The following is a 27,348-nucleotide window of genomic DNA, read 5'->3' as shown; positions in this document are numbered from 1 at the left end:
TTTGCCTGATATGCTAAGCTTCTATCTGGAAAGAGCACAAATTCTTTTAGGCATCTAGGGCCAGACTGTAACTTACAAACTGTCACATATCGGGTGTTGGGGGTGTGGAGCTGTCTTGCACCAGTGGCAGCTCTGGAGTGGTTTCACCTCCTCATTGTGAGAAATCCTTTAGCTACCTGGACATACAGAGCAAATGCACAAGATGCACCATTTTTTTTAGGATGGTGTAGCTCATTCTGCCCAGCACCTCTGGCCAGCTGCATGGGATGATGCAGCCAGGCAATGGCCTTGTCTATTCAATATCCCCATATGGGTGACTTCCGCACATGGAAAGTAGTCTCTGGGTATGTCTGCACTGCAGTCAGAGGGGTGATTACAGCACACATAGGCATATCTGAATTAGCTTTCATCTAGCTAGCTCAAACAACAGCAGCAGCCAGGAAGCTGCAGCAGCATGTGGCTTCCTCCTCCCACAGAAAGACAATCCCCTTATAACTGAACTTGCAAAACAGAAATGGAATGAATTTAGATGTCATTTCCTCTCTGCTCTTTATGAGGCAATCAGAAAACTGAAGCTGCTGCTGCTCCACCTCCACCCAGACTCATCAGGCAAGTTGGTCTGCATTTGTGCCTGGTTGATTCAGGGGCCTGAGGCCCTACTACCTCCTTCCCTTGGAATCAGCAGGCTCCCGGACGTCTTGGAAGTTAAAGTTCCAGCCTCACTGCTCAGTGTTTCAGATAAAATTTTCATGTAAGGAGCTCACAGCTTAGAGGAGGAAATGAAACCATTCCTGCTTCTGAATCAGGCAATCTAAGGGAGTAGCATCACATGTAATTGCCTTTGGGACTGTGACTTCACAGCACCTCTGTGCTCCATCCAATCTGGGGCATGTGATTAATACACTCAGACATCTAGTTGTTATCATGCTGCCAGGCCCAGGCTCCTACCACACACATCCCTCTCTGCCTTTCAGACAGGACGGGGTTCATCTGTGAAGCAGCAGTGCCAGCAAAAGAGCAGGTAAGTGCCAAGCACATAGAGAACATGGCTACATCATAGGGCTTTGGTCATTTCTTACATTGTAATAGGCTGTTTCTCTAACTGTGATATAGAAACTATGGGGTTATTTATTTTCCTCTAGGAACTGAATTGACATGGCAGGAATCTTTGTGGTTTAAAGGATAATGTTAAATAGACTGGGCCTCAAAGCACCTCACCTAAAAAGTTGTTTCTTATTGTCTGCCTCCCTCTGATGTGTTTTTTTAAATTAATGAAGAGACAATGTTTTAAATAAGTGAGACTAGTTCTTTGCCTTAACTTTTCTCAAGTTGTAAATGTGAGCTCTATGGGACTGTGTTAAATCTACCTAAGTTAAAAAAAACCCAGTCTTTTTAGCTTTTTGAAAACAGTACAGCCAAATACTACATAAGGAAATAGATACATAAATGTAGACTGTTAAAGGAGTGCTCTACATCAGTGTTTTTCAACCTTTCCAGACTACTGTACCCCTTTTAGGTGCCTGATTTGGCTTGCATATCCCCAACTTTAAAACTCATTTAAAAACTACTTGATTATAAAATAAAACAAAAATACAGAAATGTCAGAGCATGCTATTACTGAAAAATGGCTTACTTTCTCATTTTAACCATATAATTATAAAATAAATCAATCGGAATATAGTTATTGTACTTGCATTTCAGTGTATAATATATAGAGCAGTATAAACAAGTCCTATCTGTATGAAATTTTAATTTGTACTGACTTTGCTAGTGCTTTTTATGCAGTCTGTTGTAAAACTAGGAAAATATCTAAATAAGCTGATGAACCCCCTGGAAGACCTCTGCAGACCCTCAGAGGTACAGGAACTCCTCACTTCAAGTGGTCCTGGTTAACATTGTTTTGTTGCTGATCAATTAGGGAACATGCTCGTGGAAAGTTGTGCAATACTCCCTTCTAACGGCGTTTGATAGAGGCCTGCTTTGTCCACTGCTTGCAGGAAGAGCAGCCGGTTGCAGGTAGCTGGTGGGTGGTTGGAACCAGGGTGGACTGGCAGCCCCCCCATCAGCTCCCCGCTCCTCTAAATTCCCTGCGCAGCAGCTCCTCAGCAGGCTATCAATTGCCAGCAGTTCAATGGTCTCTCCCCCCACTGCCATGTGCTGCTCCTGCCCTCTGCCTTGGAGCTGCTCCCCCAGACTCCAGCTTGCTGTGTGTGGGGGGTGGGGAAGAAGAGGGGGCTAATGTCAGGGTGTCCCCCTCCCCCTGCACCCCACTTACCCCATCTTCCATAGAGCTGGGGGGACACACGGACAGAGGGAGCTGCGGTAAGGTCTCAGCTTGCTGATCTAATTAACAAGGCAGTGTACTTCTGACCCCACTCTTCATACTTAAAGGGGAAATGCACATCTCTAGCTCTCAAACACACACAGGATGTGTGTCTCTGTCTCTGTCTGCCCTCCCTCCTTTCCCGCTGCCTTGTAGAGTGTGAGAGTTAACCCTTGAGGACTCAGCCAATTGCTAGTTCATCATTTAGCAGTAAGGCATTCTCTGGGAAATATCCCACCTTCTGACTCCTCCACCTCAACCAAGCTTCACAATCATCATCACTGTGTACCAGTATTAAATTGTTTGTTTAAAACTTATACTCTGTGTGTGTGTGTGTGTGTGTGTATATGTGTATATATATATATATATATACACACACACACACTAGACTATAGTATATAATATAGTCTTTTGTCTGGTGAAAAAAATGTCCGTGGAACCTATCCTCCTCATTTACATTAAGTCTTATGGGGAAATTGGATTCGCTTAACATTGTTTCGCTTAAAGTCGCATTTTTCAGGAACATAACTACAACGTTAAGTGAGGAGTTCCTGTACATATACTTCTGGTTGAGAATCACTGCTCTATATTTTTGAATGTGTAAATGGACAGTTAATAGAGAAGGTGCCAATAGATGGCACTTAGGAACAGAAAGCATAGTTCTTGGGTTTTGTAGGATCAATGAAACATGTTGTGAGTGCAAATGGCTTCCTCTTGCAGCTGTCTACATTATTTCTTAACACAGACCAAAAAGGCATCAGAGGCCTGATTCTGATCTCACACAAGTTTTACTCTAGTATAATTCTAAAAAGATTTCAGTGACTTAAGTTCTGATTTATACCATGGTAAATTAGATCAGGCTTATAACAAGTCTCATAATTCCCCCTCAACTAATGTCACACTTGAAATGCCAATATATTATCATCATTTTGTCATTACTGTATATAATCTACTAAAACAGTTTTCAGAGATTTATAGTTACAGAGGATGTACTTTCTTAAGGAATAATAATTAATAATAAACACTACCACATGATCATTATTTATGCGTTTAGATTGTTATTTTCAAAGGAAACCCAAGGGGACTTTGTTGCCCAAATCCCATTGACATTAAATGAGAGTTCAGTCCCTGACTCCTTTCTGCTTCTTTGAAAATCCCAGCATTAAAGTACAAGGGTTGATTAGGTCTTATCAGGGGCATATCTGAGGAACCCACAGCATATTTATTCCTCTTTCCAGTCCTTTGCAGAAGGACATGTAGTGCAGTGGCACCGAGCAGTGTTCTTTTCAAGCTCCAATATTCTAATAAATCTAAGAAATGTTGTCATATACCTGGAGTAGGGAGTGGCACCAGAAGTGCATTTTGTCTAATGTACCCAATATATTAGACACAATGAAGGCATTACCTCATTAAAGCATATAAATGAGTAAAGTTTTAAGATAAATCAATTCTGATGGCTCATGATGTTGACACTGTCAACATCTGTCTTTAACATTCCATCTGTTGTTCCATTTGTACACACTGTGTCAGATTCACCGACGCATGGTGGCTCACTTGGGCATCTTTGAAGCTGCTGCAGTGAAAAACCAGGAGTAAGAGCTGATTAGACAAAGCAGTACAGAGCATACTGGCTAAACTCCCCTCTCCTTACCCCAAGTTTCATTTCAGGCTGAAACATGCCTGTAATATTTTTACAAAATACAAACATTCATTGAATTAACTGTGTTATTAAACACTCAAAAACCCAGACTTGCAAGAAGGGAAATAAACTTATTTCAAGTAATTTTATTCCTTTCTCCCTTAGTATTTCATTCAAATTTGACAGAATTCAATACTCTGAATTATACATATATCAGCATAAAAATGCCATTATTTAAAGTGAAAAATATTCCACCCAGAATGTTAAAAGCATTATTTCATCAAAATATCAGTTCTGCCTCTCCTCTTACTAGTTTTAGTCCATTCACTCCTGATTTACACTACTGTGAGTTGGAATCAGGCCCATTGTAGTTGAAAATTATTTTAATTCAAGAATTAATGGTTTCATGTGTAAGTATTTAGTTCTTTTCTAATCTGCACACAAAGAACTATATTAAAGTAACATTAAGTTGTAAAGTCAAGTGCTTAGAAGTTAGGAAATACCAGAATTAAGGTTGCCTGTGCAACCTTAATGCTGCCCCTCTGTGTAGATACACTCTTAAATGACTTGATCACATACTCTTTTTCCCCTCAAGACCCTTGCCTCATTTCCTTCCCTCCCTCCAGCTTTCAGTTGCAGACCCCTTGCCCAGCCAGTTCCAATTTCTTTCCCCTCTCCACTCCCAGTCTCATGAGACTTCTTGTTGCTGTCCATTTCTCTCCATCCCCTGGGTCCAGCTCTTGTCCATTCCAATCAGACTGCTTCCTCCTCCATGTTGCCTGCATTTCTGGTTAAGTGACATGCTGAAAGCCGTACAGTGAATAAGTAGCTAAGCAGGAATTCAAACTGAGGCCTTCACAACTCCCAGCAACTTGCTCATTACTCTAGAAAAACACATAGAACTCTGAATCTGGGGAAAAATCTGGCAAATTAAAGATATGTTTTATTTCAAGACTTAAATCATTTCAGTTCACCTCCACGGCATTAACCTCCTGAATACATTAAACAGAGTTTCCCATATCCTCCCTGATCTACCTATTTCCAGGTTAAGGAATGACGGCTCTCAAATGAAGGTTGATCACTCTGTTTAACTAGTAAGGAATTATCATTAAGTTATTCACATCTATGACAAATAATTAAATATTTTTATAATAGCAACAAAAATTATATGGTTGAGTCAGGAGTTCCTATATTTTTACTCATGATGACAATAACTAGTTCTTCCATAATACTCCGGGCATAATCCTGCTGTGCTCACTCAGGTGAACTCCTATTGACTCAAAGGGAGTTTTGCCTAAATGATGGCTGCAGGAATACAATGTATGAGTGAGTTCAGAATTCTAAGTGCTGTAATGATATGCTCCGTGTCCGTGTGGAAGCGAATTGGGGAAAGCACAAAGAAGCTCATGCTCGTTTTAAAATTCTGTTTTTACAGACACAGCAATGGACAACTTTAACTTCTCACTTCCAGTTCTCACCAGAAAACAACAAGGTAACATAAAGGGAAACATGGAGGCCAAGACCTGTGGCACTGTCACACCACAACCTATGTCCCAGCTTTTGCTGTGCTGGCCCCTGAAAGCGCAGAACTTGGTCCTTCTGAAAATGTGCCTTGACCCATCTCCTCCCCACTTGTAAAAGACTTATGGAAACCCTCCTAAGGTGCATGTATCAGACAGCAGACGGGCACCACGTCAGGCTGAGTCACTTGCATTTATTCTGGTTTCTCTTCTGATTTTTTAAACTCTTCTATTTGGCATTAACACAGTTGAGCGGATGGGATTCTCCCTCACATCCAGGCCTCTGTATATTGCAGCGGGGTAAACTCCTCTGTCAGACACATGGCATTGCACAGGCCCAGAGCCACCCGCAAGCCCCATTGTAGGAGTCATGCTGTGACTCTGGGTGCTCTGGTTAGGTCTGGGACACGGAGCTCCTCACAGCCTCCTGAGTTGCCTACTTTACCCTGGGGGTGTTTTTGGCCCCAAACACCCCAGAAGTCAAAGATGGCTTAAGGCCACCTCTGCCCTCCGGTGCTGTGCTGTGTGTCTTGCGCCACCAAGAGGCATAGCCCAGGAACTCACCCATTATGTTTGCCAACCTACAAAGAGATTAAGGAAGAGAACAAACAATGAAAGAATAAACATTAAATTTCCATGAGAGAAATCAAGAGCATATTGTGTCATCCTGGAAGAATATCCATCTGGGATCCTCTAGCTGCCATTCCCCCTTAGAGATAGGCTGGAACATTTTTACATTTGAGGGTTCAGTATCCAGAAATCAGAATCACACCTACTATATACACTGGACTGGTGATATGCGAATTCATGCTATAAAGACGCACATTCTAGCGAGGGTCCGGTGTATATCACAAATGCAGCTCAACAGTCAGGGCCTAGCTTTAATCAGATTTTGCTCCCTTGCTATTCTGAGCTCCTACGCTCCTACTCTAAAGGTATGTCTACACTGCAATTAAAAGCCTGTGGGTGGCATGTGCCAGCTGAATCGGGCTCAGGCTGCGGGGCTGTTTAACTGCAGGGTTGACTTCCAAGCTCAAGCTGTAGATCAGGTTCTAGGATCCTGGTAGATCAGAGGATGCCATAGCTCATGCTGCAGCCAGTGCCAGAATGTGTACATCACAATTAAGCAGCCTTGCAATCTGACACTTGCGAGCCTAAATCAGCTAGCACAGGCCAGCTGAGGGTGTCTAATTGCAGTGTAGACATACTGTAAGTCAGCTGATGCAGCCCACATGCTCGGGGTTTAGCTGATCACCATATTTGGGGTCAGGAAGGAATTTTCCTCCAGAGCAGATTGGCAGATTGGGGTTTTTCACCTTCCTTTGCAGCAGGGGGCATGGATCTTTTGCTGGAGGATTCTCTGCACCTCAAAGTCTTTAAACCACGATTTGGGGACTTCAGTAGCTCAGACATAGGTTAGAGGTTTGTTACAGGAGTGGGTGGGTGAGATTCTGTGGCCTGCGTTGTACGGAGATCAGACTAGACGATCATGGTAGTCCCTTCTGACCTTAAAGTCTATGATTCTATGAATACTCCCTGATGAGCAGATTCACACCAGTACCTTTTGGTACCCACTCTGTTTTGGCCACAACCTCTAGCATTAAAAATATTTCCCCTTCTTCCGCCAATGAAACAGTAGCATTGCAAAGGTACCAGGACTGTGTTATCAACTTATGAGATTCTCTTGTTGAGTAAAAACAACGAGGAGTCCTTGTGGCACCTTAGAGACCAACAAATTTGGGCATAAGCTTTCATGGGCTAAAACCCACTTCATCAGATGCATGGAGTGGGAAATGCAGTAGAGAGGTATAAATACACAGCATATGAAAAGATTGGAGTTGCCTTACCAAGTGCGGGGTCAGTGCTAATGAGCCAATTCAATTAAGGGGAAGCGGGCTATTCTGAGCAGTTGACAAGAAGAGAAGAAAAAAAACCCCTTTTGTAGTGCTAATGAGTTCAGTATAATCAAGGTGGCCCATTTCAAACAGTTGACAAGAAGGTGTGAGTATCAGCAGGGGGAAAATTTGTTTTTGTAGTGACCCATCAACTCCCAGTCTTTATTCAGGTCTAATTTGATGGTATCCAGTTTGCAAATTAATTCCAGTTCTGCAGTTTCTCATTGGAGTCTGTTTTGGAAGTTTTTTTGTTGAAGAATTGCCACTTTTAAGTCTGTTATTGAGTGTCCAAGGAGATTAGTTGAGTAGTGGCAGACCATGCATTTCTCTATGCCATTGTTGTTTTTCATACAAATTGATCAAGTGTTACTCCTTTTCCTAGAAGCCAAACATGCTACAGGGGCCCATGCCCATTACCAGAGTTATGTAAGAGCATGACAGTAACTCCTCATCACAAGACCATCCTGTATGCACCTTCTTTAATTGTATAAATATCTTTTTCCCAGACATTTTTCAGAAAGCTTTTGCTGCTGATGCTGATTATTTGAAAACGTCTGAGAAAATGAACCAGTCCTTCTGGGAATTGTTAATAAAAAGTTTAGCCACTGTTAACCCAGCCAGCCTGATCACTGAAGAAACACACAATGTAAGTTACTAAGGAAACCTCATTTTCTTTTGTTCTTTGTAAAATATTAAGTATTTCCTTATTGGCTGCATGGTTTTGCTTGTCCACGGACCTATGGAAACCCTTTGGGAGAATAAAATGTAGAGCCTAATCCTCGTTTATGCTAAAGTTCCTTTATGCTTGCCAGAGCTTCATAAAGGGACCTTAGTGTTAAAGAGAATCATGGCCAAAATTTTCCTGCAGATGTGAAGAAATTAACTTTAAAAAATGTTATCTCCCCAGTGTATTCCTCTGTATCTATTCACCTGCTTTCTTTGGGTATGTCTACACTATGAAACTAGGTCGAATTTATAGAAGTCGGTTTTGTAGAAAGTGTTTTTATACAGTCGAGTGTGCGTGTCCCCACACAAATGCTCTAAGTGCATGTAGTCAGCGGACTGTGTCCACAGTACCGAGGCAACCGTTGACTTCCGGAGCTTTGCACTGTGGGTAGCTATCCCACAGTTCCTGCAGTCTCCACCGCCCATTTGAATTCTGGATAGAAATCCCAGTGCCTGATGGGGCTAAAAAATTGTCGCGAGTGGTTCTGGATACATATCATCAGGCCCCCGTTCCCTCCCTCCCTCCCTCCGTAAAAGTAAGGGCAGACAATTATTTTGCACCTTTTTTCTTGAGTTACCTGTGCCGACGCCATACCACGGCAAGCATGGAGCCCGCTCAGCTAACCATCACCGTATGTCTACCGGGTGCTGGCAGATGTGGTACTGCATTGCTACACAGCAGCAGTTTATTGCCTTTTGGCAGCAGACAGTGCAGTATGACTGGTAGCCGTCGTCGACATAGTCCTGGGTGCTCTTTTAACCAGGCGCCTGGACAAACATGGGAGTGACTCAGCCAGGTCATTTCCCTTGTTTTGTCTCATGGCGATTGAGTCCTACCGGCAGTGCACTGTCTTTTAATCTGCAGCTAGCAGAAGACGATGGCCAGTAGTCATACTGCACCGTCTTCTGCCGAGCACCCAGGAGGTGACGATGGCTAGCAGTCGTACTGCACAGTCTGCTGCCAGCAAGATGTATAAAGATAGATGAAGTGGCTCAAAACAAGAAATAGACCAGATTTGTTTTGTATTCATTTTCTCCTTCCTCCCTCTGTGAAATTGATGGCCTGCTAAACCCAGTTTTGAGTTCTATCCTTGAGGTTTTGAATTCTATCCTTGAGTCGGCCATTCAGTTTCTCGCAAAGCCACCCCCTTTGTTGATTTTAATTCCCTGTAAGCCAACCCTGTAAGCCAACCCCATGTCATCAGTCACCCCTCCCTCCGTCAGGGCAACAGCAGACAATCGTTCCGCGCCTTTTTTCTGTGCAGACGCCATACCACGGCAAGCATGGAGCCCGCTCAGATCACTTTGGCAATTAGGAGCACGTTAAACACCACATGCATTATCCAGCAGTATATGCAGCACCAGAACCTGGCAAAGCGAAACCAGGCGAGTAGGCGACATCAGCGCGGTGCCGCGAGTGATGAGTACATGGACACAGACTTTTCTCAAAGCACGGGCCCTGCCAATGTGGGCATCATGGTGCTAATGGGGCAGGTTCATGCGGTGGAACGCTGATTCTGGGCTCGGGAAACAAGCACAGACTGGTGGGACCGCATAATGTTGCGGGTCTGGGACGATTCCCAGTGGCTGCGAAACTTTCACATGCATAAGGGCACTTTCATGGAACATTGTGACTTGCTTTCCCCTGCCCTGAGGCGCAAGAATACCAAGATGAGAGCAGCCCTCACATTTGAGAAGTGAATGGCAAAGGCCCTATGGAAGCTTGCAACGCCAGCCAGCTACCGGTCAGTCGGGAATCAATTTGGAGTGGGCAAATCTACTGCGGGGGCTGCTGTGATGCAAGTAGCCAACGCAATCAAAGATCTGCTGATATCAAGGGTAGTGCAGGTCATAGTGGATCGCTTTGCTGCAATGGGATTCTCTACCTTTGGTGGGGCCATAGACGGAACCTATATCCCTATCTTGGCACTGGAGCACCAACTTTTCAATAGTGCTGCAAGCACTGGTGGATCACAAGGGATGTTTCACTAACATCAACGTGGGATGACCGGGAAAGGTACATGACGCTTGCATCTTCAGGAACTCTGGTCTGTTTCAAAAGCTGCAGGAAGGGACTTTCTTCCCAGATCAGAAAATAACAGTTGGGAATGTTGAAATGCCTATAGTTATCCTTGGGGACCCAGCCTACCCTTTAATGCCATGGCTCATGAAGCCATACATAGGCAGCTTGGAGAGTAGTCAGGAGCTGTTCAACTACAGGCTGAGCAAATGCAGAATGGTGGTAGAATGTGCATTTGGACGTTTAAAAGCGCACTGGCGCAGTTTGACTCGGTTAGACCTCAGCAAAACCAATATTCCGACTGTTATTATTGCTTGCTGTGCGCTCCACAATATCTGTGAGAGTAAAGGGGAGATTGAGGCAAATTGCCTGGCTGCTGGTTACGCACAGCCACACACCAGGGAGGTTAGAAGAGCACAGGAGGGTGCGGTGCGCATCAGAGAAGCTTTGAAATCCAGTTTCGTGACTGGCCAGGCTATGGTGTGAAAGTTCTGTTTGTTTCTCCTTGATGAAATCCCCTGCCCCTTGGTTCACGCTACTTCCCTGTAAGCTAACCACCCTCCCCACCTCCCTTCCATCACCGCTTGCAGAGGCAATAAAGTCATTGTTGCTTCACATTCATGCATTCTTTATTAATTCATCACACAAATAGGGTGATAATTACCAAGGTAGCCCAGAAGGGGTGGTGGAAGAGAGAAGCACCAGAAGGGGTGGTGGAGGAGGGAAGGACAAGGCCACATAGCACTTTAAAAGTTTAAAAAACTTATTGAATGCCAGCCTTCTGTTACATGGGCAATCCTCTGGGGTGGAGTGGCTGGGTGGCCAGAGGCCCCCCACTGCATTCTTGGGCATCTGGGTGAGGAGGGTATGGAACTTGGGGAGGAGGGCGGTTGGTTACACAGGGGATGTAGCGGCGGTCTGTGCTCCTGCTGCCTTTCCTGCAGCTCAACCATACGCTGGAGCATATTAGTTTGATTCTCCAGCAGCCTCAGCATTGCATCCTGCCTCCTCTCATCATGCTGCTGCCACCTTTCAGCTTCAGCCCCCTCTTCAGCCCGCCACTTACTCTCTTCAGCCCGCCACCTCTCCTCCCAGTCATTTTGTGCTTTCCTGCACTCTGACATTGTCTGCCTCCACACATTCATCTGTGCTCTGTCAGTGTGGGAGGACAGCATGAGCTCAGAGAACATTTCATCGCGAGTGCGTTTTTTTCGCCTTCTAATCTTTGCTAGCCTCTGGGAAGGAGAAGATCCTGTGATCCTTGAAACACATGCAGCTGGTGGAGAAAAAAAAAGGGACAGTGGTATTTGAAAAGACACATTTTATAGAACAATGGGTACACTCTTTCACGGTAAACCTTGCTGTTAACATTACATACATAGCACATGCTTTTGTTACAAGGTCGCATTTTGCCTCCCCCCACCGCGTGGCTAACAGGGGGAACATTTCTGTTCAGCCATAGGCAAACAGCCCAGCAGGAACGGGCACCTCTGAATGTCCCCTTAAGAAAAGCACCGTATTTCAACCAGGTGACCATGAATGATATCACTGTCCTGAGGATAACACAGAGAGATAAAGAATGGATGCTGTTTGAACGCCAGCAAACATATACTGCAATGCTTTGTTCTACAATGAATCCCGAGTACATGCTACTGGCCTGGAGTGGTAAAGTGTCCTACCATGGTGGATGGAATAAGGCTGCCCTCCCCAGAAACCTTTTGCAAAGGCTTTGGGATATATCCAGGAGAGCCATGAATGCCAGGGCAAATTAATCATTAAACATGCTGGCTTTTAAACCTTGTATAGTATTTTAAAAGGTACACTCACCAGAGGTCCCTTCTCCGCCTGGTGAGTCCAGGAGGCAGCCTTGGGTGGGTTCGGGGGGTACTGGCTCCAGGTCCAGGGTGAGAAACAGTTCCTGGCTGTCGGGAAAACCGGTTCCTCTCCTTGTTTGCTGTGCGCTATCTTCCTCGTCCCCAAAACCTGCTTCCATGTTGCCTCTATCTCCACTGAAGGAGTCAAACAACACGGCTGGGGTAGTGGTGGCTGAACCCCCTAAAATGGCATGCAGCTCATCATAGAAGCAGCATGTTTGGGGCTCTGACCCGGAGCGGCCGTTTGCCTCTCTGGTTTTCTAGTAGGCTTGCCTCAGCTCCTTAAGTTTCACGCGGCACTGCTTCGGGTCCCTGTTATGGCCTCTGTCCTTCATGCCCTGGGAGATTTTGACAAATGTTTTGGCATTTTGAAAACTGGAACGTAGTTCTGATAGCACGGATTCCTCTCCCCATACAGCAATCAGATCCCGTACCTCCTGTTCGGTCCATGCTGGAGCTCTTTTGCGATTCTGGGACTCCATCATGGTCACCTCTGCTGATGAGCTCCGCATGGTCACGTGCAGCTTGCCACACTGGCGAAACAGGAAATTGAAATTCAAAAGTTCGCGGGCCTTTTCCTGGCTACCTGGTCAGTGCATCTGAGTTGAGAGTGCTGTCCAGAGCAGTCACAATGGAGCACTCTGGGATAGCTCCCGGAGGCCAATGCCATCTAATTGCGTCCACAGTACCCCAAATTCAACCCAGCAAAACCGATTTCAGCGCTAATCCCCTTGTCGGGGTTGAGTAAGGAAATTGATTTTAAGAGCCCTTTAAGTCGAAAAAAAGGGCTTTGTCATGTGGATGGGTGCAGGGTTACATTGATTTAACGCTGCTAAATTCGACCTCAATGCCTAGTGTAGACCAGGGCTTTGAAGCAAGGACACTAATGCTGAAGTTATAAAATGGCGTTGCAAAGCTATTCAAATGATCACATGTCCATTCAAGAACCTTGAACGCTATTTCTCTAGTCCTGGGACTCAGCCACAGGGAGGAAAAGTTTAATGCTATTGCACCATGTCACAGTGATGGCTTGTGGGGGAGTTCAGTGACAGTAGCATGGGCTAGGGGTGTGAGTACTAGACTGGAAGCCAAGATTCTCATCCCAACTTTGGTCTTGGGCAGAACCCATTTCCCCTTCTGTAAAGTCGTGGAACTATTGTGCCTTTCCCAGATGCGTGGTGTGATGCTTATAAAGCACTTTAATAATAAGTGCTTGGTTTTATTAGTAGGCCTGTTGGATGTCTACTTACCTTTCTTTCAGCTCCTTAACAGAGGCATAAACTCATCTGATGAACGTGCAGCCTTCTTGAAGACCCTAGGAAAAAAAGGAGTTAATGCAATGGTTGTGCTTTACCTGCTGCTGAAGGTGAAAGATCTATCTGCCTACAGAGAGCTGCCCAGCTCCAAGAAAAATGGTGAGTATTAATTGACTGCACATCCATCCAGACCAAATCTGGGATGAAGACAAGGAGTAATAGCTGTTTTGTTAAAGGGCTTTAGGGCTAGGGCTTTAGTTTTATTTCAAAACACTGAAGTGTGCTGGGAAGGGAATAGAAGTGAATTACAGTAAAGTGAATAGAGAAAGTGCTTAGAAAGACGTATTGCCCAGGTGATGGTGGGAGCCAGATAGATAGAAGCTATTTAGACAGATGGCGACTGTACTTATTCTAGTTTGCAGGGTTTCTCTGGAAAAAGTCATTTATCATTTAGGGTTGAGATCCTCATTCAGTGGTAAAGTCAAAGGAGCTGTGCCAGTTTACATCAGACCTTCAATTTCCCCCTCTTCTGATTAGACTAATCATAGCAAAAAATTAATTCTCACGTAGACTGCAGCTGACCTATTGATCAAATCAGCAGTGCACTGAGCTGCCATATTGGGCAGACAGCTGTGCTGATCTGGTGGAAATATTTTAGCAAATCAAAATTTGCCATTGTGTGTCAGGTGATTCTGTGTGCCTCATCTGATTTCCCTGGGAAATTTGATAACATGGCTAATTTTGAATAGAAAGAGTACAGAATTTGGAGTTTTGATCTTTGAATCTGAAAGCCTGGTTTTGCTTGGGATAGGCCCTTTTCCCATTCAAGTAAGCCTATTTTTGAGCCAAAAGCTTATAAAATATGGCAAGTTTGCGGGAGATGTGATCCTACATTCAGGTCTGTAGTGAATTATGAAAGAACACAAGTTGCTAGTGGCTTTGCCTTTTGCTGAACCTATTTCACCACCACCTGTTAGGAACATGGAACTGTTCATCTCAGGGTGTATTTACACCTGGAAATTTACCAAAATAGCGGTTCCAGAATAATTATGTCCTGATTTTTAAGATACATTCATAAAGGGTGAAATTCATCCAAATCCTACTTCAGAACAGGATGGGACTCATAGGGCAGGGACTATCTTTTTGGTCTGTGTTTGTACAGTGCCTAGCACAATGGGGTCCTGGTCCATGACTGGAACTTCTTGGCATTACTGTAATACAAATAAATAATAAGATACATAGGCCTTGTTCAGGATCTCTGTGTAGCATTACATTTAAACCCATAAAGAATTACTTAAAATACACCATTGACTGCCAAGAATCCCCCACTGCTGGGAGTGTCTGGAGATCCCAAGACCACCCGCTTCTTTGGAAAATTTTCTCTGGAAACATTTTTCAAATGTCTGCAACCCAATTCTCAGAGCCCAGAAGAGTTTAGCAAGCACAACGTTTAGAGCTCTGTCTTATGCCTACAAGAGGATGTTGGTGGTGCAGCACAATTCGAGAGAGGCAACGAGAGATCAAGATTACAATGGGAAAATAGCAGCCCAGAAGTTGGTGAACAATCAAGTCCTCCAGCAAAATCACCCCTCTTGTTCTACTTTTGTCTGCTTCTGGGCAATGTGAATTTTCATGGGAGTTGGCAGCATGGACATGGTAAAGCCCATGCCAAGATGTCTTGGGCTCCCACCACAACAGCATTTTAAACATTTTTTAAAATTGTGGCATTAAGCATTTGAACACTTGTTTATGTCATGCTTTCGCTTGGGTTAGTTGTGGTGCTGTTTGTGCACTAGCATGCAAAACAAAGTTAAGATTTGATTTTCTTGGAGGAGCTCCCTTGTTAATAATGCATGACTGTAAAGTAGGAAAATCTTAAATATTAGTTTCAAACAGAATATATTTTATGTCTGCATTTTAACAGATGAAAAATTGAAACTACTTCAGGAATTGGAAAAAAGTGTTACATTTTCTCAAGAAGAAAGTGAGGTTGAAAGGTCATCTCGGGAGCCTGCAGAGACACAACCACGAGGTACAGAGAGAGTTCGTCTTGCTTTTGCTTGCAATTTAATCGCAAAAAAATTAAAATTATTGGTAGTCTGACTAAAGGCTCAGATATTTATACAAGAGAATCCTGTGCCAGTTACATAGGGATTCAAAAAAACCCCTCTGAAATAAGAAACTATGCAAAATGGAGATGTCAAAAGAGCAACATCTTTAGATTCACCAGTTGCCAAAGAGTAGCTATTGGTCTCTAGTGGAGAGGTGGTATTTGGGTACTGATAGTCACCATGGACACAAGGAGCAGAGTGAAGTCTCTGGGACTAGGAATGGGATGATAAAAGGCAGGCAAGCAGAAGAACAGAGGAGATAAGAAGCTGGTGCTATGATTGTGGAAAGGGGCAAGCTGCTGAGGGAGGGAGTAATGAAGGAGGACAGACAGCACTGCAGACAGGGGGATGGTGGTAGGGGGGAGATGCAAGTAGGAAACACAGCACTGGGGTTAAGAAGAGTGATAGAAAGCAAACAGGCCACAGTAGGACAGAGACAGTACACACCATACAGATGCCATGTGCCAAAGTCTGGCATCCAGGTAGCCATTTAAATATTTGTATCTTTTTCCATTTTGGAATGACACAAACACAAATACCAGCAACATTCCTGTCCATGCACAGGTCAGTGCCAAAGAGAGTATTCCTCTAACCCCTTCTACAGAGAAAACAAACCTGAATCCGTTATTCAATTCTCTCTAAAGATTTCTCACTTGAGGAGTGTGATGGGGTCCACTCACCACAGCAGCACCTCCGATTGGCCTTCATGGTGATTAGCCCTGCCAGCCAGTGCACCCTCTCCTGTCACCCTCTCCATATGGAGACCCACCTCAGTCCAAGTACTGCAGCATCCTCTTCATGACTCAGCTCTCTGTCCGTATCACCCACTCTGTTTCCCCGTTCCGGGAATGGGTACCACTGTTCAATAGTCAAGCCACTTCCACAGCACCAAATGCGGGGGGGGGGCGGGAATCCAGCCCTTCCCACTGCTCTGGGTCCCAACCCAGGGACTCTGTAGATAGCAGCCTATTGCTGCATCTCCTTAATTTCCTTCAATGCTGCTTCAATTCCCTATGACCCCAGCACCTTCTTCACCCTCTTCTCAGGGCATTCAGCCAGCAAGTCCCAGGAGCTAGCCAGAAGCTGCCTCTTGATCCCCCAGTCCCTGCCAGAAACTACTCTGTCTAAGGCGCTACCCTTGCTGCAGCCTGCTAGGAGCACAGTCCTCACTCCTTGGGCTCCCACAGCCTCTGCCCTGCAGCTCCTTTTGTACTAGCCTGCTAGGCTCTGATTGGCAGCTCCGTGCAGCCTCCCTCCAGGTGGCTGCTTCCTGCCAAGCTTCCCTAAGCTGCCAGGGGGACTCACCTCCTCTGCTCCTTTCTAGGACTGGATGTGGCAGGTCCATGAGGCCACCATTAACCCCTTCCACTCTGGTGTGGGGTGAGCACCCCATCACAAGTAGGTTAGAGCGGCTTAAAAAGATATTGTAAGGAGAGTGCTTTAATGATGTATCAACACACATCCCTTTCATAAAGATACATTTCAGTGCATGATAACATTGACTTTTCCCGGATTTCTTGCCAAGTGAATGCTCATATGCCTGCACTCTCCAAGGTGTTCCTGATGTGTGCTGAATCCTGTGCTAAGGCATCTCATAAAGTAGTTTAAAGAACATACAGAAGTAGCTGCTAATAGCTGTAGTACTTCACTATCATTTCTTTCATTATTAGCAACCAGCGCTGGCAAGAAAAACGTCTCTGTGGCAACAGTTAAACCAATTTCTCACAAACAAAGTCAGGAAGACCAAGACCATGAAAATCAAGATGGAAATGGTATGCAAATAAACCTTTCTTTCCTATAGGGGCCCCCTATTATCATTAACTTTCTAGCACCCAGGACCAAGTGATTGTATTTTAGAGGTGAAAAAGAAAAATAACTAGGTGGCTCTTTATACAGCTGTGTGAAAAAACATGGACTCTGTTACTGCAACTTTCTGGCCTCCCTTAGCTGCGCTTCTTGTGCCACATGCATAAGCACAAACACCAGCCAGTGCTTGGCTGTAGAAAGGGGCGATAATTATGATAAGCATATGTGCTATAGTTATTAGTATTTTATCTCTAAATTTTTTGAGCTGTTTGCATAGTAAATCATTAATATTAGAGCTGGGCCTGGAATGCCGTACCAGCTCTAAAGCCCTTCCCCTCCAGAAACATGGGAAAGCTCCCATCTGGATCTCAACTTTTTGTTGATTTCAGTTCATACCTAGGAAAATGGTTGGGCAGAGACAGCTACTGAAATTCATCTAAAGAATTCAAATACAATTTACAGTGTCCACAGCCAGCCCCCCAGAATTGATTTGAGGAAATAACTAAAGTCAATGCATTGTATTTTGTTCTCCGGACTTTTCCTTCCCTGTAAAAGAAACCACAAAGCAAGTACAGTCCAGGTACAGAAAATGTGTGTGATAGCCACATACAGATAGTAACATCTATCAGCCAGTAGTAGTGGCCCATAAAATGTAAAAAGTTAAATCTTTTGTCATTTAACTAACCCTTCTAAATGTCTCTTGAGTCTGATTCAATAGCAACATGTTTAGATTGACATAATGAGCTATAGTTTGTCACATAGGAGTCTCATAGTAAAATAGTACTCCATCATCTAGTGCAGGAACTAGGATACAGCAGCCTCTAAAAATTATTTAATTTCAGTTGCTGAGTAATGTTGTGTGTAAATTACTTTCCTTTAAAAGCTAAACTGCATAATCCACAACCAATACCCATTTTAAAGACTAGGGGTCCAATTCCGCTTTTAGACACACTTGTGCAAGTGTACTGATTTCAGTGGGATTGCATGCATGTGACTGAAGGCAGAATTGGGCCCTCAAGGCTTGCTATTTGGATGAATATTAATCTGCTGTATATTTGTGCAATATTTTAGGTGCACCAGGAGAGGTTGTCCCCTATAATGAATCAGGTAAATTCTCACAGGTTACCACCCTCAGCAACTTCACATGGATGGAAACAGACTTGTGTAAAAGAATAACTGCATGTTTATAAATGTGCTGTGTCAATGTGTCTCTTTTCCTGGAGTGCCATTAGTCTGGCTTTAGATCTGGGTATAGTGTGGAGACTATATTCATAGCTTTGTTTGATCATTTCATGGTATTTGACAGATGTCAAGTATTGATGCTGATTTTTATTACATCTTTCAGCTGCCTTTTGCACAGCTGACGAGGTGATAGTGACTCATTGGTTAGAACAGCCAGGAATGGATAGGATCCATATACAATGGTTTTGTTCATTCCTTTTAGGGAGGGGCCTAGTGATTATGATGAACAGTTGTTCATTCTTCCTCAGGATGCTCACATGTGCCATGCTGTTATTTGACCCCTTGTTCAATGTGGTTATGAGACTGTGAGCTGTTTGGAGCTTGTTTTCAGTAAAGTGATGATGCTCAGCTCAGGTTTCCTTCTAACCTTACTAAGATCCTGTAGCATCCATGCATTCCAAAACCTTGGCTGAAATAGGATCCTGGATGAAAGCCAAATGAAAATCCAGGTAGAGGCATTGCTAGGCAGAGGGAGCTTGGAGCCCATTCACCATGTACTGCAATGTGGCAGCAAGAGAAGCATCCTTACTAAAGACCTGTGTGCACCTGCTGCCGCACTGGGGATGCTACAGCGGTTGAGCTGATTGCCCTCTTGTGTTCTCCAATTCATCCCTCCTGCTCCCTGGGCAGATGTCACATTAGTCAGCAATCAGGTTCTGAGAGCAGAAATGCTGGAGGAGACGTAACTATTTTGGGAGGATGCCTGCTCGATCACTCCCCTCTACTGCAATAATTGGTAGGGGCTGAGGGGGATAGGCATTACTGCCGCCTTGGAGGGAAGGGAAGGCGGTGGTTCTAGGAGGGACTCCCTAAAGAGAGATCCATTGTTAACAGAACTGGGTAAGATGCCCGGGAGGTCTGGATAGTAAGGAGGAAATAAGCACATCTGAACACGCTCCCTGAATTGCCAGGTGAGGGCAGAGTCTCACCATGCATTTTCTACGGTACCTTTGGTGGGCCTGGAGATGCCCCCTTTTTTCGCCAATGTGGACTTCACCACAGTTACCCACACCTTTGCTACTTCTAGGCTAGACTACTTCAGTGCAGTCTACTGTGCGTGGGGCTAGCGAGAAATATCTGACTAGTACTGAACACTGCTGCCAATTTCATGTGTAAGTTAGATTGATACATACACATAACACCTGTGCTCCATGCTGGGCTATGCTCACTTCCAATGGCAATTGTGGGGATTGGGTATAAATTATAAATCCCTAAATCATCTGTGACCCAGCTACCTCAAAGAAAGCAGTAGTCATAGCAATTGTAAGCAGCCAAAATGTTTTTGCTACCTGCTCCTCATGTTGAAATCCTAGGGTACTGGAGGCCCCCATCTCTCACTTACTCCCTCCTCTAGTCTGGACAGCCCAATCTGGTGCCCTTTTTGATGTCTTTTTCCTGTTTTGAGTATCTAGATGGATTGTAATTTGTCCCTGGTAGAGTTGATAACAGTGGGGAATAATCTTTTGTGTGATCAGCTGTTGACAAAAGGCACATTGTTTTTAATTGTAAATATGCATGTGCGTTGTAATGAAGGGTATGGCATGAATTGATTTTTGTTTTAAACTACAAGGGACCAAGTCCTAATATTTTGTTGCTTTTCAGAGATTGCAAGACAAGAAAATGCAGCTGCTGCTGGTAAATATAAAAAAGCAAACAGAGAAATTCTGTTTTCCCTAGAGTACGTGTGCCTTTTCTTTCATGTACATTGTATTTCATTAATTAACTTTGGGTATTGGAGAACTATTTGATCTCCAAACCCATGGTGAAATTCAGGGTTCATACAAAACCCACATGAACCAAAATTGCTGTGTTTTACACAACTGTTCTATTATTAATAATTTGTATAACTATAGGTAAAATGAAATTCACCCCATGCAATCATTTGTATGGTGAATTGAGCTGAACATAGGCAGAAATAGCAGATGATTGTGATGATTTAGCCATGAAGGTGTGTTTCAAGGGGGTTGCTTTAGGCCTTGTCAAATGAACAGTGAATAAGAAAAGAAAAATATCTTCTCATCAAAACTCTTTGGTTTCAAAATTTGGCTAGAAATATGGTAAAATTTCCATCCCTTTCTGATTTCTTTCAGTCCATCACTAGCATAAGAACAGTATCTCACAGTGGATTTTGGTAGTTCTGCCTTCAGTCCTGGTCAAATTTCTAGTTAACATATTCAAAAACTTCTTAAGTCTCAAGAGATTTGGGTCAGTTTTTATTTTATTCAAACAGATTCCTCCCCCCCCCCCAGATAGAGCTCTGAATTTTGAAGCTATTATAGAAACACTTTGTCACAGGTCAGGGCAACTGCACCTATATTCCCCCTCCATGATCCAGCATGGACATCCTCCTTCAGGCTTCTAGCTCCCCCGCTGTCACCTCTTATGGGCGAGAGTCATGTCTCTCTTCTCCCTGACCAGGGTATTTCCAGGCTGCACAGTTCCCTGTCTCCATTGTGAATTCTCTAGCTCATCAGACTGCCTCAGCAGGCCAACTGTGCCTGCCTTCCTCAGAGGCTGCAAACAGCATGTTTTTTTCTGAGCAAGTGCGTTTATTCTTAAGGTGAAAGAATTGCAGAGGAAAACATTAAAACAATAAAAATCTACACACATGCTAATAAAGCTTCCTAGAGATCACCCTAACTCAAAGGGTTCAGGGAGGTGAACAATCCTTCAAATCCCATCCAGGGGTTTGCCTGTGGTTTCAAGTTCATAATTGCCGTGGCTCAGAACAAGCATCCCCTAACCCCTGCCACAAATCTGAGAGTGACTCCTTTATACAGTTGAGCCTCTGATTGTGTCCTCATGTAAAAGGTGATCAGCAGTCAAAAAGAGCCCCTCGGCAAAGCTTCAAAAGGAATACCTGCAAAACCAGAGGGGTTACATTTTCATACACTTCCCTGTAGCGATTTCCTGGGAAGCCCACTAACTTTAAAAGTTCACATCGTTCCAAATAGTTCCTTGAAGCACAAAACACTTTCCTCCCTCAAGACGTTATTTATAATCCCACACTAATGCATAAACTTTTGCAGTTTTCATACAAGGAACTCGAAGTTAATTCAGTAGGGTTTAACTTAATTCAGTAGGGTTTGTCCAGGTTATTGCAAGAAGTTGCCATATCTGTCATACACTTAATCAGCCGATTACAGCAGATTCAATCCACATAGTCATAATGATGAGTAATTTTAATTTATTCCGTGATAGTAGCTGCGGCCCTAGAAAACAGATTTAGAGCTCAATCTGAAATGCCTTGTTAGACAAAACTCTGGTTTATCTGGGTCTCAGTAGAGTCCTGAGATACTACTACTGCTTCAAGCTTGATAGACTAGAGAGATGAGAGCCAGAGAAATGTCTGTTTTTAAGAGAATTATGTTTTGCTAATTCATGTGGTGTAATAATAGCTCCTTCTAAATCATCACTAATCAGTTAAAAGTTCTGTTTTGGGGTTTTGTTACATCTTCCTACAATCACTAATTTGATCTTTTTTTTTGAAAGGCCATTGTTAGTCTTTCCTGGGATCAATATTACGATTTTCAAAGCAAAATTCATTTTAGATGCTGAAAGTAAAACAACCCCTCAAAACTTATCTATTTTAGAGTTACTGTTGCACTAAGAGTGGTGTCATTTTCCTCTAGCAGGTGAAAAGGTTACTTACCTTCAGAGATGTCAAAGACAGTGGATAAGAATACGGAAAAATGGTAAGACTCTTCTTTTATTTAGCTGATCCCAAGCCTAGAGAATCTTGGGCTAAAGAAGAACCTGACCTCAGGGCTTTGGCTTCAGTTCAGCAAGGGACTTAAGCAGGTGTGTAACTTTAAGCATGTGATTAATCATTTTGAAATTTAATGGGACTACTCCATGCCTCAAGTTAAGCACATGCTTCACGCTTCAGTCTAGTAGAACTACATAAGGCAGCTGAGGTGGAAATAGAAATGATTTATTATAACTGTTGTAGCTGAACATGTATGATCAAGGGCCATGATTTTAGTGATATAATTTCCTTTCTCTCTTATTTCAGATGTATTCTTTCATTTTGTCATTCTTTGCTTTGGCATTGGAGCCGCACTAATTAGCTATTACCACTACCAAGGTAAGACAGGACTTTAGCGTAAGGATGAATTATTGTATTTTGGAAGAGAGAACAAAACCAAATACTTGTATTTTTTTTATTCTCTTTAGACTGGATCATTTCTCTTGGTTTTGGTTTAATCACCTTTGCTTCCCTAGAAACCACCGGAATATATTTTGGTCTTGGTAAGTGTATTTTACAGTACCTAAGAAAACAAGCAGCTTTATATCATTACCTGGGAAATGCAAAGTTTAAGTGATCATGTAAAACACACAGATGTAGAAAAATGCTAACGGCTGAGATTATGTAAAATATCACATCACATAATCCTTCCCCACATTCAGAATTACATGCCGCGCCTGGCGACACACTGGCCTCTGACATTTGAAACAAGACGCTGACTCATTTTCCCTTGCTTACCAATCACAAGTTCTCTGAAGATACAAAGAGATATTCTCCAGCAGTGGTTAAATAATACTATCCTCACAACATCTGACAAGGAGGGAGTACTCGGAGTTTGATTCTGTGAGGTGCTGGACAACCTCAACTCATATTGAGAGGAAAGGCAGTTGAAGATGCTCAGTACACCTTGCAGGAATGGCTCTTCAATCAGAAAACACTCAAATGTTGCTACTTGGAATTAAAAAAAAAAAAAAATCCTCAAGTGATTTCATTGGGGGAAAGTGCAGTTAACAAACTTAAGGTTTCCTATTACATCACAGAGTAGTAGAAAGCTCCTTTCCTTATTTAATATTAAGACACTTACAATTTGTGGAACTGTTTTGTTGGCAAGCAATTTTGTTCATAGTCAGTATTTTGTTAGCAATAGAACTGCAGAAGGACCTAGTTTAAACAGTCAAACTGAAACACTTTATATGTTTGTTGGGGACAAATATCACTCACCTCTTGCCCTTTGCTATTTCACTTCTTCTATGTTGAAATCTAGCTGGTCATGAACAACTCCTGTATTTTGTTTTTAAATAGTGCATCGAATTCACAGTGTCCTTGAAAACTTCATTCCTCTGATTCAGAGATTCAAAATACCAGGTAACATCACATTGTTGCTCAGTCTTATTCTCTGTAGATATATTTCTGAGCTATCTCAGAGCACCCGATTTCTACTGGGGCCAGAGAACGAGCTCTGTTTTTAAAAAAGATTGTACTTTAGGCTATCGTTCATTCCTTGAGCCTGTTTTATTTAGAAATTCATTTCTCTCAATTGAGAGTGGCAGAGCATTTTCACATTCTTAATATACTGTAGAGAACTTGTTATTTCTTGGCAACGTTTGAATGAGAAACGTGACTGAGCTGGGACAAATCCCTACTTTTTGGTCTTCATACAACTATCAGCTAACATCCAAGTATGAAAATCCAGACATGTGGCATGGGGGGAGGGAGTTTAATAGTCAACCCGGTAGAGTTAATCTGAACAGAATTCTCCTGACAGTCCTGTTTTTTTGTATCATCATGTAGGTATTAGAAAAGTTGACTGAACAGAAGATCTGAGAGTTCAACAATTTTCTCGATTGATTGTACTAACGTGAATAAAGCTGTTTTATGGGGTGCAGTCATAAAATCTAATGGCTATTATAAAATATTGAAGCATTAACCATAAAATTTGTTATTCTCGCCACTGGAGAATAAAAACTGCAGTACAGTAGGTCTGTCCTTTCCTTTGACGTGTTTTATGGCTCAGTGCAGCCAGTAAAATAGGCTGGGTTTGTTTATAAATTCATTCTAAGCTATGTGGGTAATACATCATGTTATCTTCCCCACCCATATAATCGTATCGGTCCCACTTGAGAGGTCTGATCCAAAGCCCATTGAAGTCAAGGAATGACTTGTATAGTCTTCATTGAGCTCTGGATCAGGCCCTTGATGTTTTAAAAAAAGTCTTCGGAAACCCTTGTGGGGTTCTTTCCCTCCCCCACGTTCCGGGTCAGATTTACTTTTCACGTTGCACCCACCTAAACCTCCCCACTAGCACCAGTGCTGATTAGAGCTATTCCCTTTTGGCTAGAGCCCTGCATTATAAGAATGCTATCTGAGCATGTGGACAAGTCAATGCTGTTTTTCAAAGCACTTTGTTAGCACCTTTCCTCAAAGAGGCAACCTTGGCACTCAGAAGCTCTGCTTTCTTCACACCTTGTGAAACCATGACGAAGGGAAACCTCAGCTGCTTGCTTGAACACCAACAATACAACTACTTTGGATTAGATTAATTTATTGTAGCAGACCTCAAACTGTGCTTATAATATAACGACTTGCAATAAAAGCAAGGTGAGATGTTACACACAGTGTATAGAAAAATGCAAAATGTATTAGTGACAGCAAATTTAATTTCTCTTCCTGTGATAGCAGTCTGAGGAAAAACAAATAAATGGTTCAAAAAAGAATAAAACTAAATAATGAATAGGGTTGGGGTTTTTTTTTTGCAAATTTGTAGAACTATAAACAGTGGAAAGTGCTGGAGATACTGCAAAAAAAGTGGTTAAAAAACTAAATGTTATACATTACAGTATATGAAGGCATAAAAATGCATGGGGAGGGATAAGTAAAAGAGAAACTGAAAAAAGACATCTTAAGGTATTAACCCATCATAGCCTATTTTAAGGGCAAAGGAACTATATTTTCAGTCTTGCTCAGCAGACTAGAGAAAATAAATTGTAAGCATTTATTTTTTAACCACTCTTACCTTTTTTGCTTAATTTAGCTCAATTTGTTTATTCAGGAATAACATTAATTGTGAGGCAATCTGCATGAAAACAGTGGATCATTGAAATAGATGTTTACATGAGGAATTAATGTATTAAGAGTATTAATAGTAGCATTATTGAAATGCTCATGGTCACAGCTAACTGATTATATGCATTGTTTCTATGCCTTTGTTGAACAATCCTTTGTCATACATAATGTAACTTCACTTTGAAAACAAAAAAGTCAAGTTCAGACAAAGTTAGAACTGCTTAAGCAGACCATGTTTGCATATTTTGTAATAGAACATTATGAACATTTTCATCCTGCGCTCATAACAAAGGCTAAGAAATATCTTCCTTTTCTTCTGCTGTAGAATAGGTCTTGTTCTAGAAGGGGGTGACTCAGCTTGCATAAGCTGTCTTTGGCAGGGTTGAAGAGAAGGGGAACAGTATATCCTCCCTCTTTGTTGAATATACTGAAATTAATGTTCTACCAGAATACTAACCTACTGTATTGTGCTTAATCAAATTCGGGGCAAAAAGGTGAGGTAAACTGGAATTCATAACAGGAAACATTGCCCATGGACAAGTTATCACAGCTCCTATATGTGGGTCCTTGAATACTGCATATAGATAATCTAGCTCATCACTAACATGTTTTCCAAAGAACCAGGAGTGAGATCCTCACCTCCACTCTAACTCCTTTATGCTGGGTAAAATGGATGGGGTGATGAAAAGGAGCCCTAAAAGCCCTAGTTCTTTCTGGGAGAGAATTTCCTTTGCACAGGCAGACACTAGACACTCAAGAGGACAGGCAGCAGGCTGACTTACAAGGACACTTACAAACCCTGTCATAGGGGACATGCCAGGGGAAGGAGGGTTTGTTAGGGGCAGGGCCACAGCATCACTGCAGAGATTCTGGGAAGTGCCGTGGCCCATAGTATATCCCCGGGAGGTTGCCATAATTTAAAGGTGTCTAAATTATGCTGGGGGCCTCTCCTGTTCCTCAAAAAGCTCGGAATCAGGGGATCGCAAAAGTAACTTAAAAGGACCTTAGCCCACCATCTCGCTGGGCTACAAAATCTGTGCTGCACCTCTTCAAGGCTGAAGCATAGAATCTCATCCTAAAGTTTTTTAATGGTGTGACCCAAGGACCTCTTGATGCCAACTGGCAGAGTGCACTGGAGCATTCAAGTGTTACAGGGATCCCCTGGGTCTGGTATCTACATTCTAGCCTGTCAAAGTACATCATTTAAGGTCTCTAGTGAAAACCAGTGTCACATTGGTCATCAAAATCACTGCAAGATGTATTTATGGAAAATATGAGGAGTTATGGGGAGCGTAAGGGACTGCGGAAGACTTTGTTATGGCCTAGCTAGGGAATTTCCGCTTTCTCGTGCCGATAGGTTATTGTAGGACTCAGAAATCCAGCTAGAACCGGCCGTTGGCCGCTTACAACTGCTTTGCATGGCCCTTTGCCAGGTAGTGGAAAACCCCTTTTGGAAAGTACCTAATTCTATATTCATGAGCTGTTTTTTGTGCAATGCTTATTAACGCTGGCCGTCTGCCCCTCCATCGGACTCTGTCCCAGGAAGAGCTCCGGTGTGCTGGGTTCCCCGCCTCTGTGACTGCAATGCGTGGAGTCCCCGTTGCGGGTGGGTCACTAACCTTCAGTAAAGCCAATAACTCACAGCTGTGTGTAAGCCACCTTTTTTCTCCTGCCAGGCCTATGATGCTTTGCACACCTTGGCCCAGAACAAAGGGGGAGGGGAATCTCAGCCAAACTGGTTGAAAATATTAAGAAAAGGACTTGGGGTAAGCTAAATTGTAGCAGCTAGGGGTATATCTTGAGAGTTAAGTTTAGGCTCTAGAAAGCATGTTATGATTTTGTTTTATATTGGAAACAAATGGTTACATACTTGTACTTTCTACTACTTGAATCTCTGTTCTTTGATAATAAACTTATTCTTGTTTTCACTATCTGTGTATCTAAGTGCTGTGTGTTAAGTGATCCTGAGTTGGACCTTGCAAACAGGTGTGTACTATGCCTTCGGGAATAGTGAAATCAGAATTCTGGGAGCGTCCAGTGGATTGGGGCCGAGCACTCCAGAGGAACGCTCGGTGTGATCGGCGGTCAGCATGTGCCTATCGCTGTATCGAGAGTGTGAGGCCTG

At 43.1% G+C, this 27,348-nt stretch overlaps 1 protein-coding gene across 4 annotated transcripts; it reads left to right on the top strand.

The window, feature by feature from the left end:
• Positions 1 to 424: 424 nt before the first annotated feature.
• TMEM40 (transmembrane protein 40) lies at positions 425 to 27,148 on the top strand. Of its 4 annotated transcripts, none has more exons than XM_043519947.1 (13): positions 515 to 1,021; positions 5,398 to 5,454; positions 7,884 to 8,023; positions 13,259 to 13,412; positions 15,178 to 15,285; positions 17,035 to 17,136; positions 18,242 to 18,277; positions 20,015 to 20,047; positions 22,048 to 22,107; positions 22,428 to 22,499; positions 22,589 to 22,663; positions 23,463 to 23,525; positions 23,952 to 27,148. In XM_043519947.1, exons 2-13 carry the CDS (start codon positions 5,406 to 5,408, stop codon positions 23,969 to 23,971), a joined length of 912 nt encoding a protein of 303 aa, XP_043375882.1. In that variant the 5' UTR covers positions 515 to 1,021; positions 5,398 to 5,405; the 3' UTR covers positions 23,972 to 27,148. The 4 variants fall into 4 exon arrangements, with proteins under 4 accessions (XP_038266867.1, XP_043375883.1, XP_043375882.1 ...); XM_038410938.2 differs by having other exon boundaries at positions 517 to 1,021; positions 22,045 to 22,107; XM_038410939.2 differs by lacking the exon at positions 18,242 to 18,277 and having other exon boundaries at positions 425 to 1,021; positions 22,045 to 22,107.
• The last annotated feature ends 200 nt before the right edge of the window (positions 27,149 to 27,348 follow it).

The sequence above is a fragment of the Dermochelys coriacea genome, chromosome 7 (assembly GCF_009764565.3).
Source record: "Dermochelys coriacea isolate rDerCor1 chromosome 7, rDerCor1.pri.v4, whole genome shotgun sequence".
In the NCBI taxonomy this organism is placed as follows: domain Eukaryota; kingdom Metazoa; phylum Chordata; order Testudines; family Dermochelyidae; genus Dermochelys; species Dermochelys coriacea.
This window is presented reverse-complemented; position numbering and strand designations above follow the sequence as displayed.

Excerpts from the sequence above, each read along its gene's own strand:
- TMEM40 (XM_038410938.2), top strand. The coding sequence starts at position 5,406 with ATGGACAACTTTAACTTCTCACTTCCAGTTCTCACCAGAAAACAACAA. Across the intron at positions 8,024-13,258 it reads TCACTGAAGAAACACACAAT|CTCCTTAACAGAGGCATAAA; the intron begins GTAAGTTACTAA and ends CCTTTCTTTCAG. Across the intron at positions 23,526-23,951 it reads TCAGAGATTCAAAATACCAG|GTATTAGAAAAGTTGACTGA; the intron begins GTAACATCACAT and ends ATCATCATGTAG.